The sequence below is a fragment of the Protopterus annectens genome, chromosome 4.part0 (assembly GCF_019279795.1).
Source record: "Protopterus annectens isolate FY-2018-M chromosome 4.part0, PAN1.0, whole genome shotgun sequence".
NCBI lineage: Eukaryota > Metazoa > Chordata > Ceratodontiformes > Protopteridae > Protopterus > Protopterus annectens.
Window position 1 is genome coordinate 1,295,062,557 of NC_056733.1, and position 16,349 is coordinate 1,295,078,905.

The window sequence follows — 16,349 nt, forward strand, 5'->3', positions numbered from 1 at the left end:
ACATGCTTCAGTATGGGTAACCTTAATTTTAGATTAGGTAATGTCCGTGGGTGGTTGATTTGGGATAATTATTTGTTTCTGGAAGGTTAAAAACTTCATTTGTTGAAAATGTACACAGTTTTGTGTGTTTGCTCTAACTTCAGAAGGGATTGTGATGTTATGAAACTGTAACTATTTTTTGTTTGAGGATTTTCATTAAAACAAAAAGTCTTTAAAAACGTGACACAGGTTCAAATGTTGATAAAAGTTTGGACCTGCTAAACATTAGTGTGTGCATGCAAGACAAAAGCTGGAATTACACATTCAAAAACTGTAATGTAGAATAGGTTGGAAAAGTAGATTTTTATCATAATGGTATCTGTCCATATTGTCTTGGAACGTAAATGGCCTTTCAAGTAAAGACAGAAAGGAAAAGAGAAATTAATTATATTAAGAAATGCATAACGCACATAGTACTGCTAATTTCTTTCCAAATTCATCTCTTGCAGAATGTGAATTTAACCAAGAAAGGATTTTAGGATGGATATTCACCAGAATACTGGGGGGGGGGGTGATAATACAGATTGCAAGAGGGGCTCCAATAGTTTTTGTGTCTTTCGGCTTTTCCCAGTTAGGGGTCGCCACAGCGGAACTCCGGTCCACTAATGATTGGTAGCTGATTTTTATGTACCGGCTTGCCAGGCGTGACGCACAACCTTCAAAGAAGGTACGCCCATTCACGCATGTCTCCACGCAGAAGACGCTCTAGCTGAGAATCGAACCGGACAGCGTCTTACTGTGAGGCGACAATGCTACCACAGCACCACCACCACGGGTCTAGGGGCTCCAATACTGATAAAAGAAATAAATGGCAGTAATGGCAGATTTGTGGTAGTAAGAAGCTATTTGTATGGGAAGAGGATTACATTGGCATGTATTTATATTCCACCAAAACTGCTATTATGGACTTTAAGAAAATTTAGGTAGAAATCGGCTTTCAGCACAGAATATTACTTATAGATAGTGACCGGAACTTGACTTGCAATAGTGAAGATGTTTGAGAGAGACCTAAAAGGGAAAATGTAACAAAAGGGAATATCTCTGAAGAAATTTATGAAAATATTTGGAGTGGAAGACATGGACTCAGTAGTAGGAAATTGAACAGAATTTACATTTTACATATTGTACAGTACAGTAATTGGGCTAGACAAGATATAAAGTATAGGAGCATGTGCATTTAATTGAAAGCGTCAACATATGCCCAATAACTAGTTCATTTCATGCACTAATAAAAATGAAGATAAAAATGCAGGATAACGAAGTAAGAATGAGACATCAGTGCTTTCCCACCTACCCTTTAAAAAACAGGAATGTAAGGTATGGGTAATGGAAATTATTTGGGAGTTATTAGGGAAGATAGAAATTTCTGCAGAGAGGATAGCTAGTGAGTGTGATTTAAAATGGAGTTTCAAAATACAGTAGAAATAAAAGAAAAAGATGTGATTAAGAAGTAGTGGAAATTATTTAAGGTCACTGACAAAGATTAAAGTATCGCAGAATAAAGGGAATCTTGCAGAATAAGAGGAAGAGCAACTGCTTAGTGCTAAAGAGAAAATAAGAGAGCATGTGGATAATATGCATGAATTTAGAAAGAGTGCTGTTAAGCAGCTATTTGATAACCACTCCAGAGCACAAAAACTTTTTGCACAGTGACTTAGGCAATAGAAAGTATAAAGGGCTGTGATCAAACATCGAGAGCCTTTGGCAAGAAAAATAACCAAAGATCCCATTGAGGTACGAGAGAGATTTCTGAAATTCTTATGAAAATTTGTATAAAGCAGAGGAATGTTGTATCTACAAAAGAGCACAAATTACAATATTTGTATAAGACTTGATTATGTCAAGGTTAGATGAAGATGAGGCTCAACAACTAGTAGGTAAGATAGGAGAAGAGGAGATGAAAATGGTGATATGTAATTAATCTGCATGGAAGACTCCATGAACAGCTGGTATTCTTGCGGAAGTTTGAAGGTTAGGAGGGAAGAAGGTGGTAAAGATATGAAAATATTGTTTTAATAGTATTTTAAAAGAAGGGCCAGCACCTTGGTAGAAAGCTATGGTGGCTGTATTACCCAAAGAGGATAAAGACTCATCATACTTATGTCTATACTAGCTGACAATGGTAAAGGTGATTTGGAATTGGGAAGTTTGTTAGATCGCATGAATGTGGTTTTGAGGAGGGAGGCAAATATTTGACATCAGTAGAACAGTGGTGATAAAGTGGGAAGCAGAATGTAAAAGTACCACTGCTTTTGGTGAGTCTTGATGCAAAGAAAGCATTTGACAGAGTAAGCTGTGATTTTATGACTAGGGCAGTGGAAGCATTTGCATTCCCTGATGCAATAATTAATTAGGAGGATTTATAAAGGATCAGAGGCAAGAATTAAAGTGGGAGGGTTCTTCTCTGATAGAAGTATTTGAACAGAGAAACCAGGCAGGAGGGTCTTATTTCTCCTTTATTTGCTTTATATTTAGAGCCATTGGCAAAGAAAATAAAGGGACTCCGAAGTTTAAGAATATAATTGGCATGGTAATCAAGAAAAGTTTGCTTTCTTTCCCAGTTATATTATTTTGTGCTTGGTAAATCCTGAAAAGGACATCTCAGTGTTGTGAAATATTTTTTACAGTTTCAAGTCTTTTCGGGATATAAAATCAATGAGGATAAAAGAAAGGCTAGAGCTGTAAATTATGTACTCTACACAGATTGATTTACCAATACCCATGTTTATGGGGCAAGATAAGATGAAGTTCTTCGGAGGATAGATTAAAAAGGCTTCTGTTATGCCAGGTAAGGACATGTGGGAAGAGGCTTAAAGATAATATAAAAATGGAGAAACTAGAAGCTGTTCTTTTGTAAGGATAATGAGATACAAGCAGTGAAAATGTATTACTCTCATTTTTTGTACAGGTCAGGCATATTTTTATTAATCAAAGGAGAACTTGTGGACATAAATTCCTTCAACTCTTAATTAATATGGGAGGGGAAGAGTGCAAGAGTTAAATTGGATAAATTGATCCTCCCAGTACAAGGTGGTTTATAATTGGCTAATTTGAGAGGATATTTTATAGCTATGCTATGCAGTTAAAGCTCTTACACTTAGTATAAGCAGAAGGTTATAATTTGAAATTGATAATGATGAAGTGGGGGTGAGAATTCAAGAAATAAGTAGGTTCTGGATGCATATCCTCAAGGAGAATAATAAACATACAGGGTATTATTCATAAAGTTGTGAAATGTTTCTAAGAACTAAGCCAACAAGGGAATGAAGACAGGAAATTTTCCAGTAGGGATAACTGCAAGTTAGGTACAGAAAATAGGCAAGCAGGGGCTGGAATTTACTGGAGAAAACTGGCAAAGGAGCCAATGTATTGGGAGTAAAATAATTAAAAGGAGAAAGGTAATAAAGTGGGCTGAGAAGTTTAATCTGACTGTTAGATATTGCCTTCCTTACCAGGGGCTGATATTGGAGTATAGGCAAAGAGAAAGGGATAAGGGGGTCCTAAGTGAATGACTTGCTCTGGTAGAGTTTTAAATCTAATGTAGTACAGAAGCCACTGTTAAAAAGGGATAATCAGTAGGGTGTGTAAACTATTGCATGATAACTATAAGAATCAATCAGTGGAGTTTAGAATATATTGTGTAGAGAGACCAGTAAAGCAGTTTACAAGAGAACAGAGGGGAGGATATATGTATGCCTCCCAAGTATGCAACAAAGTCCAGAAGGTGTAGGATTTCTGCTTGGGCGTGTTTGCATAGATATTTTTTATACCCGAAGCAAACTGCAAAGAATGTTATCATCTGGTAGATAGCAGATGGAGTTATGTTGGGGAAGAAAGAGGTAATTGGGAACATGTTTTTTGGGAGTGTAAAGAGTTGTTATATTTTAAAAATCCCCTGAAAATGTAATCTGTCAGAAATCTTGGGGAAGCAAATGGCTGTAACCAAGTAAATTATTCTTTTGAACTGGGAACACAATATCTGAATTGCATAGATGTAGTAACGCCTTATTGAGTTGAATTCTGTCAGCTGCCAAAAAAGCAGTTACTAGAAAATGGAAATGAAAATCTTAACCACCAGCGTCTGAATTATTAAATTGAAAAAGAGAGAAAAGAACTTAAAGTGGGATCTTTAAAAAATGGAAAGAACAAATTACATAGAAATCCATGCAATCTGTGAGAAACAATACATGCTTAATAATGTTCAAGAGGAAAAGTGAGGTTTTAAGAGAAGGCAAAAATGTTGGACTCCATGACATTTATTATAAAGAAAGAAAGTAAAGTATGTAAAAGAAAAAATGTTAAGATGTCTTTTCTATTAATGTATGTGTGCCTATGTCTTAAGTGATTTAATAAGTGTTTAAATAAAAAAGAAGGGTTGCCATTCTGTTATGTTCTTGACAATATCCCAGGGCACTTTTGTATGGCTGCAGTGCCTTTCAATGCAGTCTTTTAATGAGAACTATAACCAGAGTGTCTGGGTTGGGCAGAAGCCTCTTCCTAAAATGTTGGGCAGAAGCCTTTTCCTAGAATGCCTCTGAAACGCTGTCCCTCATCCATGGGATTGTGGCAGTATCTGTACCTCTCTGCCCCACCATCCCCAAGGATGAGCATACCCATCTTCCCCACCAACTCCTTCAAAAGCCTAAGCTGCTTAGTGAACTTAGATTGCCTGAATCAAAGTTGGGGCTTTATCACTCTGTACCACTTAAACTGGCTAGTTTCAGTGGTATAGTGGCTGCATTGTCTAAACATTTGGTTCTTACTACAACTGTGACACCTGCTATCATTTTGATGGGGATTCTAATCTCTGGAAAAAATGGACTAACTTTCATTCAAAGAGAAGTATAATTTTTATTTCCGAGTTTACTTTTTAAATAGTTTGGTAAAGGCCACTTACTGAAATGTCTGCATTTGTTTCGATAAATGCCACAAGGCGTTGGCTGTGGAGTAAGTAACAATTTAAGTACTGGTATAACAATTTTCTGCTATTGCAAGTAGTACATCAGCCTTGAAATGCCATCTTACAGTCAAAACGCTTTAAAGACGTAGGCTGTGCGTTAAGTACACTGTTAAACTATAGTTAGTGTGTGTGCGTGTGTACACATGCACTTAAATAAATACATACATTGTATTAAATATAAGTATGTAAAATAGCTCCTAGATAAAATGTTAACTGCTGTAGAACCAGTTCCTGGCTGCTAATGACATTTACCTTCTTATTTCTGCTTCTGGAACCAGTCACAGTTAAAGAAACATCACTTTAAATTTCTTGCATTTTTACAGCCCTTTATCTGAATATACTTAGAGCTATTTTCATTTGTTCATAATGTATTTCTGAATGGCTGGTCAGATTCTTCCCAAATCCAGCCTAATAAAAATAGTTTGCTTCTTAAATTGCTCATTACCTTGCATGGTGTAAAGTATACTTGTACTAAATGTTATTTTATTGCTTTGACTTTATTTTCAAAAATGTCTGTGCAAGAGTCATGAATTTTTCATGATTCTAAAAGTAGTGCTGCTCCTAATATTTAATATCCAAAGGAAATTTATTGTTGATGTATACAGTTCTTCAGTCAAATGTATATATTTTTTTACCTTTATCCAAAGGAGCAAAACACTACAGGGGGAGTGGAATCAGAAATTAGGAGTGTTGGCTGTCCACAGTACTATCAGGTAAAAGCTCAGCAGTGTGCCTTTGTTCCTGATTTTAACATTCAGTAATTTTAATGCTATGCATTATTGTCTGTAAGACATCCTTTTTTGATCACATGGGTGTCCAAAAAATAATCAATTAAATGTTTACAGAACATAAGTGTTTTTTTTTTTTTTTTTTTTTTTTTTTATATGGGTCAGAATTTTGTTTCTGATTACTTTCAGAAGAGGAAGGTAGACGCTGTATCCCTGGTATCCCAGGGTTCCCCAACAACTCCCATTTCCTCATCATCGGAGAGCAGCCAAGCATCTTTATATCCACAGGTGAGACCCTGTTTTTATAGGTCCGGTAATTGGCATTTGTATGTATTTGGTATGTGATTGCAGCAGTAACATAGGACTGTGAAACTTTAGTGTAGGCTGTTTTCTTTCCCAAAAAGAGCCAGTGTATTATAGAGCATACAGAACTCTCTAATTGTTAAAATGTGCTCATTTTCTTGCTAGTTTGGTTCATTTAGACTCATTATTGAAACTGCATGCCCTGAATAACTTAACATAGAGCCAGACATATAAGCAGCAGTAAGTTGCCCTGGTCATTGTATAACGAAAAGTACAACATAAAAAAAAGCATTTAAATCTCCATTGTCGCTGAGTGATTTATGTTATACAGTGAGGATTAACTTAAGCAGGAACTTACCAAGAAAGATTCTAAAATAAAAATCCTCTATATTTTAAAATTAGAATGTGGACTTTTGCGTCATTTGGGTTTATACACAGTCAAGTGTCAAAATCTGTTTTTATTTTTTTTTTCTTTATTCTACATACACATTGTCTGCATAGTTTATGTCCTAGAAGTTTATGTAATTATATTGGAATTTAGCATGACCAATATGTTTTCTTAATTTTATAAATTAGCATGAAAAAAATCTGGATTATGCATATTCAGATATAATGAATTTTTGTATCTATCAGTTCGTTATTGGATATTTGTTCCATTGCTATCAAATCATTTCAGAAACCTTTCAAGTTGTAAGGCAGGTATTTCCCTTGTTCCATTTCCTAGGGACATGCCACTGGTGGGATGTTCCAGCCTGTCTCCTGCTAGACTTCTGTGTTGCATACATTGAGAATCACTAGTGCCAGGCTTAGAAGTTCCAACTACTGTAATCTTAATACATTGTTTTAGCATTGTTTACTACCATCAGACACACTCATTCTCATTTTTGCGTGCCTGTAAAGGTAGGTTATTTGCTCCACAGATGCGTAACAGTACATTTTTTTGGAGGCTATGCTGTCCCTTTACCTTTCTTCATCAGGTTCTAGAGCCTTTACCTATTCTTCTTTGGTTGCTAATGTTTTAACAACCATTGGTTGTTAATGTTTTAACAACACTTATTCTGTCTCTGGGAAGGTAATAGCCAGCAACTAAACCTGTGTCTTAAAACTGTGCAGCATCCATTAAATAAAGTACTATGGTTAAGAGCTGCAATCAAAGAATTTGAAAAAAAAAAAATGCATTTCGTCTGTGTACGAGTCCAGGCAGCTTCTCTTTTTCACTGTAAGTACTGACCCAAAACGGTCTTTTTGATTTATCCTTTCCTCCTTTACTTTTAATCCAGCATTGTTTTTTGTCTCACCTTTAACAAATTAATCTGTCACATTTCTTCTAATCCTCAGAGTTCCTAAGCTTACTTAATACTTAAACTGTGCTTGGTCTTCCAGGACGGAAGTAATGTCCCATCTATTAAACCTTATGTTACATGATATAAAATGAAGGCTCAAGTTATGCGCTGTGGTTATATCCCTTTTCAATTTTCACCAATATATATTTCCTATTTTCCACCTTAAGAAAATAATTGCCTCAAAGTTTGTTTGTCTGCCGAATTTTTAATGAGTCTTTGTAAATTTGATTTGGCATTTAGTATTCCTTGACTGTTTATTTTCTATAGCCTTAAGCTTTTTGGTGACTTTCCTTGTTTATCAAGAACTGCCCAAGTCTAAAACACACTATTCTTCATATAATGTGTGATTGATTTGAAAGAAAATGCAGTGCTTTTCTGTATATAAAATACGGTTATTAAAAATGTAACTTAAATTATTTTAACCTAAATTCAATGGATTTCATTGTTCCTGTTCTAGCTCTGTGTTGGTGTAAGGCTTCAGTGACTCACTTGTAGTTCTTTGTTAAAGTATAAGCCTATAGTAAGACTTCATTGGCTTACTATTCTTGATGTTCATCAGATGGGTTATCCTGCCATCAGGCGGGTCCTCGGTCGGCCGAATTCCAAAGTCTAGGTCCGGCGTCGGTTGTCGTCGCTTCTTCCCTGACGTCAGTGCGGCAGGGGTATAAAAGAACCAGCCAACGCCATTTTCTTCAGTCTTTCTTGCCGCGCGGTGCCCGAACCAGAAGCAGTTCGCAAGTGCCGGTCGGCCAGCTCCTGAGATTTACGAAAATTTTTCAGCCGAAATCTTCTTGAAAGCTAATTACCCCATTGGGGAAACTTTTCTTGCCTCAGACCGATGTCAGACAAAGTTAATAATTGCATTTCATGTGGGAAGCAAATACCTCGTAAGGATTTCCATTCCTTCTGCATTCCTTGCTTAGGCCCAGACCACAACGTCTCGGCCTGTCGTTTTTGTGCTAGATTCAACAAACGCACTATTAAGCGTCGGGCGGAGTTCGCCCAACACTATTTTGGTAAAAAATTTAATTACATTATGTCGTCGGATACTCAGACTCCAGTTTTGAGTAAAAGACGCAAAGATAAGGACCGACATACGAGGTCCGCGACTTCTACCGACACCACGCTAAAGCCGGCTACAGGTGCTTCGGTTCTCAGCGAGGCGCCTACGCAGCCCCTGAGTACCGATGACGCTTCTTTAGCGGTGTCTTCTGTGCCCGAGGTCGCAGGCTCCTCGGCCCCCACTCCAACTACAGATACCGACGCCACTCTTGGTGGGGAAATTCAGAGTTTAGACAGGCCTGCCACCTCTCAAGGTGTCTTCAGGCCTTCCTCTTTTTCCATTAAGGCTTTCACAAAATCTAAAGCAGCCATGAAAACTAAAAGACAAGCTCCACAGAGCCCCTCTCAAGGCCCCATGCCTAAAAAACAGATGCTCAAAATGGCTGAGGATTTGATTACTCTTATCAGGGGTTCTCAACCCCCCTCGGACAAAAGGCCCAGATTGGAGGAAGACTCCCCTTCCTCAGACCAAGCCTCTATTACCTCAGAACATTCTGAGGACCAGGAATATTCATATTCCCCCTTTGAAGATTCTGATGCTGAGGAGTCCATTCCCTCGGTCTCCCCCCCCCCTGAGGACTATTCTTTTGGGGAAACCTTACATACCTTGAGGGAACACTTTCACTGGGAAGGCCAAGATTACTCAGATTCCAAGAAAAGGTTCAGGGATTTTCTCTTGCTTCCTCAGCATAGGCCTCTGGCTATCCCTCCTGTCTTGGATATTTTAGATGTGTACACAGAAGCCAGTCTCAACCCAGATTCTTTACCTCCAGCTCCTGCTAAACCTGACAGGTACTACCGGGTTCCTGATTCACACCAATTCCTATACAAAAGCCATGCTGCTGACCCAGAAACTATTTCACAGGGTCCCAAGGGAATTAAGGCCTCTACTGCCAAAAACCCATTACCTTCAGAGAGAGGTTCCAGAGCTTTAGAAAGGTGGGGGGAAAAGGTATACACCTCGGCCACTTTAACCATGAGGGCTTTAAACTGTCAGTTCCATATGTTAAAGTATCAACAGTTTTTGTTATCTCAGTTGAAAAGCAAAATGGCACAACCTGAACAACCAGACTTAAAGGAGTTGCAGGATTTGTTGCATAGTGCAGCGCAAGTGGGTAAACATACCTTGCAATGTGGTTTTGATGCTTTAGAGGCCAATTGTAGAGCTGCTGTTACAGGGTCTGTCATACGTAGACATGCTTGGCTCAAAGAGCAAACCTTACCAGATCATGTCAAAGCTAAATTACTAGATGCACCTCTTCAAAAAGATGTATTGTTTGGTGTTAAAGCTGAGGAGGTACTAAAGAAAATGGAGGAAAAGGCAAGATCAATGCAAACAGTGAAAGATTTCCTACAGGTACAACCTCCATGTTTCAGCAGAAACTGGCCTTCAAAAAATTGGTCCTTTCCAGCCACGGACAGACCTCAAAGAGGTAGATACAGGTGCCCGAGGGGTAGAGGGCAATCTCAAGGATCATTTAGAGCCAGACGATGGCAAGCACCTACACCAAGAGGAGGAGAGGATAGATCACAGTCATTCAGAAAGCAGACACAATGACTTTCCCCTTTGCATGCCAAGCAAAGCTTTAATGGCAGCACCTTTAGGCGGAAAACTGGCATTATTTTCAAAAAATTGGCATATTGTCACAAAAGACAAATGGATCCTGGACATTATAGACAGAGGCTACAGATTCTACTTTCACACCCTTCCAAAAATGAGAGGCATGCCAAACCTGCCACAAAATCAAAGGGCAGAGGCACAAAAACAAATTTCAGCTCTCATGGACATGAAAGCTATTCAAGAGGTACCTGCAAAAGAACAAGGTCAAGGTTTTTATTCCAGACTATTCTTGGTACCAAGGAAGGACAACGATTGGAGACCTATTTTGGACCTATCCATCCTAAACACATATTTACTCGTGCCAAAATTCAAGATGCTCACATTACAGCAGCTTCTTCCCATGCTGGGTAAGGAGTCTTGGCTGGTAACATTGGACCTCAAGGAGGCATACCGGCATGTCCCTATCAGACAAGATTGCAGAAGATGCCTCAGATTTCTTGCAGGTTCAACCCATTATCAATTCTCTGCATTGCCCTTTGGCTTATCTACTGCGCCCAGAGTGTTTACGAAATGCCTGGCATCAGTAATTGCCTTCCGCAGACTTCAAGGGATACAAATATACCCATATCTGGATGACTGCTTGATCCAAGAGGACAGCAAGCACATACTTCTGAAACACCTGGCGTTTGTAATAAAATTGTTGAACTTTCTGGGATACACAGTCAACAAAAAGAAATCAAAACTAATACCCTCTCAAGCAATAATTTTCCTGGGTGCCAGCTTGAATACAAACACCCAGATGGCCTACCTCACGCCAGAGAAGCAAGGGCAACTATCTCAATACTTCAGAAAAATGGCAACCTTCACCAGGCTGACTGCAAGGAAAGTCCTGCAGGCTCTGGGATTCATGGCATCTTGCATCCTGCTGATCCCATGTGCAAAGCTGCATATGAGGAAACTTCAATGGTACCTAAAAAACTTATGGTCTCAACACAGCCACAGTTTGGAAACAATTATACCACTCATTCCATGTCTTCAAAAGGAATTTCTGTGGTGGGCTCAAGCATGCCAAAGAAACCTAGGTCTCCACTTCTGCATGCCTCAAGCAAATCAAATCATCACAACAGACGCCCCGGACTACGCCTGGGGGGTGCACATGGCAGATCAGTGCATTCAGGGCAAATGGTCCCAAAAAGAGAAGCACCTACACATCAATCAAAAGGAAATGCTAGCAGTACAAAATGCTATTATGGCCTTCAAAGACCTACTGCATCCAGGCCAGCTATTGATAAGAACAGACAACACCACAGTGATGTGGTACATAAACAAACAGGGAGGAACTCATTCATACCCCCTGTGCACGGCTCTGGAATTGCAAATCCAACTTCAAGCACAATTCCTGCCAGGGAAGGAAAACACGCTGGCAGACAACCTAAGCAGAAATATGACAGATCCACACGAATGGAAGTTGCATCCTCAAGTTTTCGCAAAGATAATTCGGGCATGGGGACGGCCAGACATAGATCTCTTTGCTACCCACAGAAATTACCAACTGAAAAAATTTTGCTCAAGGACCTATCATCCACAGGCCTGGAAAGTGGACGCACTTTCTTTCAATTGGACAACATTGACAGTCTACGCCTTTCCACCTCTTCCTCTGCTGCCCAGAGTTCTATTAAAAGCCAGAGCAGAGAGGCCAAAGATGATTCTCATTGCTCCAGACTGGCCAAGACAACACTGGTATCCACTCCTGAGGAGCCTGGCGCATTGACCACCATGGATCCTGCTTCTAGTGCCTCTTCTGTTGACCCAGCACAACTTCAAAACTCTTCACAGTCAGCTGAAAACCCTCAATCTAGCCGCATGGAGGATTCCTTGATTTCCCAACAGACCCTCCTCTCCAAGGAGGTGCAGGATGTCATTTTGGAGACCAGAAGACCTACTAGAAAAGCCTACTCCGCCAAATGGAAATGTTTGTGCCTGGAATCAGAAAAAGGGCCAGAATCCTTGGGTACTAAATTTGCCTCGAATATTACAGTACCTAGCTAAGATGTTAAACAGTGGACTTTCCTTCTCCTCCATCAAGATCCATGTTTCAGCCATTTCTGCACAATACAACACTGATCCTCCTTTATTCTCTCATCCTCTCTTAAGACAGTTTCTCAGAGGAGCTAAGAATATAAAACCCCCAAGGAAACCACCAGTACCTGTTTGGGACCTCAACTTCATTTTAGAAAAACTGACCCTGCCTCCATTTGAGCCAGCTGCTTCAACAGAACTGCAATATTTGTCATGGAAAACAGCCTTCCTTCTGGCTATCACCTCAGCACGTAGGGTTTCGGAACTACAAGCCCTCGTGGCTGTGCAACCTTTCATCATTTTCCATCAGGACAGAGTTTCCTTACGAACCAATCCTTCCTTCATGCCAAAAGTAGTATCCAGTGTAGCCTTGAATCAGACTATCCACTTACCTACCTTTTATCCTAACCCACAAAACAAAGGGGAAAGACTACTGCATTCCTCGGACATTCACAGACAACTTTGTTATTATTTGGACAGGACAAGGCCATTCAGGAAATCAGAGCAACTCTTTGTGTCCTATGCTACAGGTGCTCAAGGAAAGGCTATTTCCAAAAGGACAATCTCAAAATGGATAGCCCACTGCATACGCTTTTGTTACTCATTTCATGGAAAAACTGTACCTACAAGCATCAGATCTAACTCCACAAGGGCCACAGCTACCTCTACAGCTTTCCTCAGGGGGGTTCCTACCAAGGATATTTTGGAAGCAGCCACTTGGAGTTCTGTGCACACTTTCTCCAAGCACTATCACCTTCCACTATACTCTAAATCAAGAGCAGGCTTTGCCACAGCAGTCTTGCAGGGCATCCTTGCTCATCCTAGTTCCACTTAGTGCCTGCCACCCCTTTTTAGCTTTGGGATTCTATCTGTTATGACTGCAGCTGTATGCACGATGAACATAGTACAGTTTTGTACCTACCATAAATGTAGATGTTCAAGTGCTAATACAGCTGCAGTCCAGGTTTCCCTCCCTCCATCCCCTCTTGGGACAGGCCTTATGACAAACACCTCCTCATACAACTTGATTGGGGTATTCTTTTATGGTGTATTTGCTTGCAAACCACTGTTCTTTGATTATATTACATTGCATTATTGCATAAGTTTATGTTTTGCCTTCCTTCTGGGGGCACCTGACATCTGGGGCAAGAAAAACTGAAGAAAATGGCGTCGGCTGGTTCTTTTATACCCCTGCCGCACTGACGTCAAGGAAGAAGTGACGACAACCGACACCGGACCTAGACTTTGGAATTCGGCCGACCGAGGACCCACCCGCATGACGGCAGGATAACCCATCTGTTATGACTGCAGCTGTATTAGCACTCTTAACATCTACATTTATGGTCGGTACTAAACTGTACTTTATATAAATTCTCTAAATTGCTTTTTTCCTCATTTGAGGTGTGCTCTATTTCACATATAAGCAGATTAAAACCTGAAATGTTTGTGTACAGTTTGCTGTCGTGTACCTGATCTTCTATGCATTTTTATTCTACTGTTTTTGAAATTTGAGATGTTACTCTTTTAAAATGGATCTTCAGAAACTTTTGTCTTGCAGAAGAACCTAGTCATCAAACTGTACACCCATGTAAAATGTCCGCTGTTCTTGATAAAATGAGAAGGTTTCATCTTTGTTTCTAGTGTCAGCATTGAAACCTGAGAGTTATCACTGAGTCCTGCTATATATATATATATATATATATATATATATATATATACTTTTTTTTTGGGGGGGGGTCATGTTTTCCTTTACACAGCTGACTGTTGGCTGCCACTAGCTCCTCTTTGCATTCACTGGATATACCAGCCCACCTATAGCCTCCCCCCAGGCTTTTCCAGATCCAAGGCTTTGCCTGGGATATGTGAGGAGCTTGAGGACTCTGATGCAGCAGTATCATGTTGATGAAGAGTGTTTCCCTTTAAAGGACAACTGCACCCTCAGACTCAAAATACATATTTATTTCGTCATGGTTTGGTGTTTCCTACATTTTAACAGCACTCCTATTTAGAGCTTTTTAGATATTTTTATATGCAATTTCTGACTCTGACCACATGGGGGCTAGCATTTTGAAATAATTCAATATGTTTACTCTCCCTCTAAGTATCCCAGAATGTATTGTTTGTCTCCAAAAAATTGTATCACATCTGCCACGTTTTCCCTTAAGCTGCTGTCACTTCATTGACTTAACAGGCATTCACTGCTGTCTTAAAGTCCCCTACTTTTGGTTAAAATGATATCCTTTTTCAATGACTACTTCAAACACAAGCAGTGCAAATACTACAGCACATAATTAAAAAGTGCACTCACTCACGCACCACCCACACTCACTCACCACACCTCACTTACTCACCCACATTCGCTCACCCATAATCACCCACACTCACCCACCCACACTCACTCACCCACCCACACTCACTACACTCACTCACCACCCTCACTCACTCATCACCCACCATACTCACCCACCCACTCACACTCACTCACTCACCACACACACTCACTTACCACCCTCACTCACACCCACTCAACACTCACCTCACTCACTCACCCACACTCACTCACCCCCCACACCACACTCACTCACCCCCCCATACACTCACCCTTTCACAAACTCACCATTTCACACACATAACCACAAGTTTGTTTGGCAACACCAAGAATGACCCCAGGCCTTCGTCACCCTGATCCAAATCCATCCAAACATGGCTGCAAAACTAAAGGTGTTACAGTTTTGAGAGGAGGGTTAAGCAACCATGCCTGAGGAGGGTTAAGCAACCATGCCTACACCACCTGGGAACAATCAAATTCTTCCTGTCTTTATAACTACACAGTTCCACAACCTTTGTACTAGTAAATCATTAAAGAGAGAAGTTAGTTCTGATTTCACAACCCTTCCCAAGATCAAGCAACAGGCAGGATGAAGAAAAAGGAGAGTAACAAGAGCATCATATCTTTGTTTGTGCCATAGCAGGAACTCATCTTTGCTTCCCACCAAAATAACAGACTACGCTTGTTTGTGACATAAGAGTAACTGAGCTTTGTCCCTCCAAAAGAGCAGTGTACCCTTGTTTGTGGCATAACAGCAACTCTCTTATGCAGCCCCCAAAAGAAGAATATATGGTTATCTGTGCCATCCAGCCTGGCCTTCAGTTTTTGGCAACTGCATGTTATATAACTCCCCCAGGTAATATCCTCACACAATTTAAGGCCAGAGGTATTGAATGGCTTACGCACTGCATGTCTAACACTACAGATCAGATAAGTCATGAATTACCAAGAAACACAGAAATGTAAGACACAGCTGTATATTTGCAAGCATAATCATAACAGGTTGCATGCAGTAAGTACAATACATCCAGATATAATAATGATAATGAAATGTACAAATTACAGCTGATGGTTTGATTGCAGTGTACATTCTGTTGCAGTTGTTTGTGTGAAGAATGACTTCAGCCTTTTCCTACAAAGTTGATTCTGTGGCAAAGAGGAATAAGGCATCCATCCTGAAGATGCAATGGTGTGAGAGTTAAAATTCCGAGCTATGTAGAAATCTCTCATGTGTACTATCATGTTCTACTGTGTATGCCATACTCTGGTTTTCCTCATTTCACACATTTCTCCTTTTTTATTTTCCAATTTCTTATTCCTATATACTTTTACGAGACAACAAATACATTACAGGTTTGCCTGTGCTCATTTGGTTTACTTGAAGCTCCACATTGTGGAAACAGTACAAACTAGACCACCTAGGAAGCAGGCAGCCATTAATATAAACCAGATATATTCAATTAATGCTCTTGGGCATTGCAAAAACCAGGCCTTGAGTACAGATGGTACTATCAGACATTTGCAATGCGGCTCAGCAAAGGCACACCAGTACCTACAGGAATTAAGTGACAATTCAACACTAAATCATAAATCACAAAACAGACCTTATCAATTCAGTATATGAAGAACATACCAGTATAGTGTATTTAAAGTTACATCTAACTACCAGATTGTGCTGGGACAGCTTTAGAGATAAAAGTGGTCTTGTAAAATTCAGCAGATACTGGCAGAGTGCCCTTTATCACACAAACGTGCACACACTTGCCCCTTATCACACAGATGCGTGCACACTTGCCCCTTATCACACAGATGCAAAGTTTGGCAACAGCTAAAATGACCAAAGGGCTTCTTCCTTCTGATAGTCTGTTAACTATAGGTTCATAGGTTGGTACTAGGCTATCGGCCCAAGGGCTTATACAAGCCTAGCCATAACAATTCCCTGGCT

At 40.0% G+C, this 16,349-nt stretch overlaps 1 protein-coding gene across 3 annotated transcripts in view; it reads left to right on the forward strand.

Moving 5' to 3' along the window:
* The window catches only part of KAT5 (lysine acetyltransferase 5), a 485,129-nt gene that overhangs the window by 49,160 nt on the left and 419,620 nt on the right, over nt 1-16,349 (forward strand). For 2 of the 3 annotated variants that reach the window (XM_044069174.1, XM_044069176.1), the window contains exons 5-6: nt 5,647-5,712; nt 5,893-6,015. In XM_044069174.1, coding sequence (XP_043925109.1) covers nt 5,647-5,712; nt 5,893-6,015 — 189 coding nt within the window. The remainder of the gene's footprint in view (nt 1-5,646; nt 5,713-5,892; nt 6,016-16,349) is intronic. The other variant, XM_044069175.1, reaches the window with a different exon arrangement.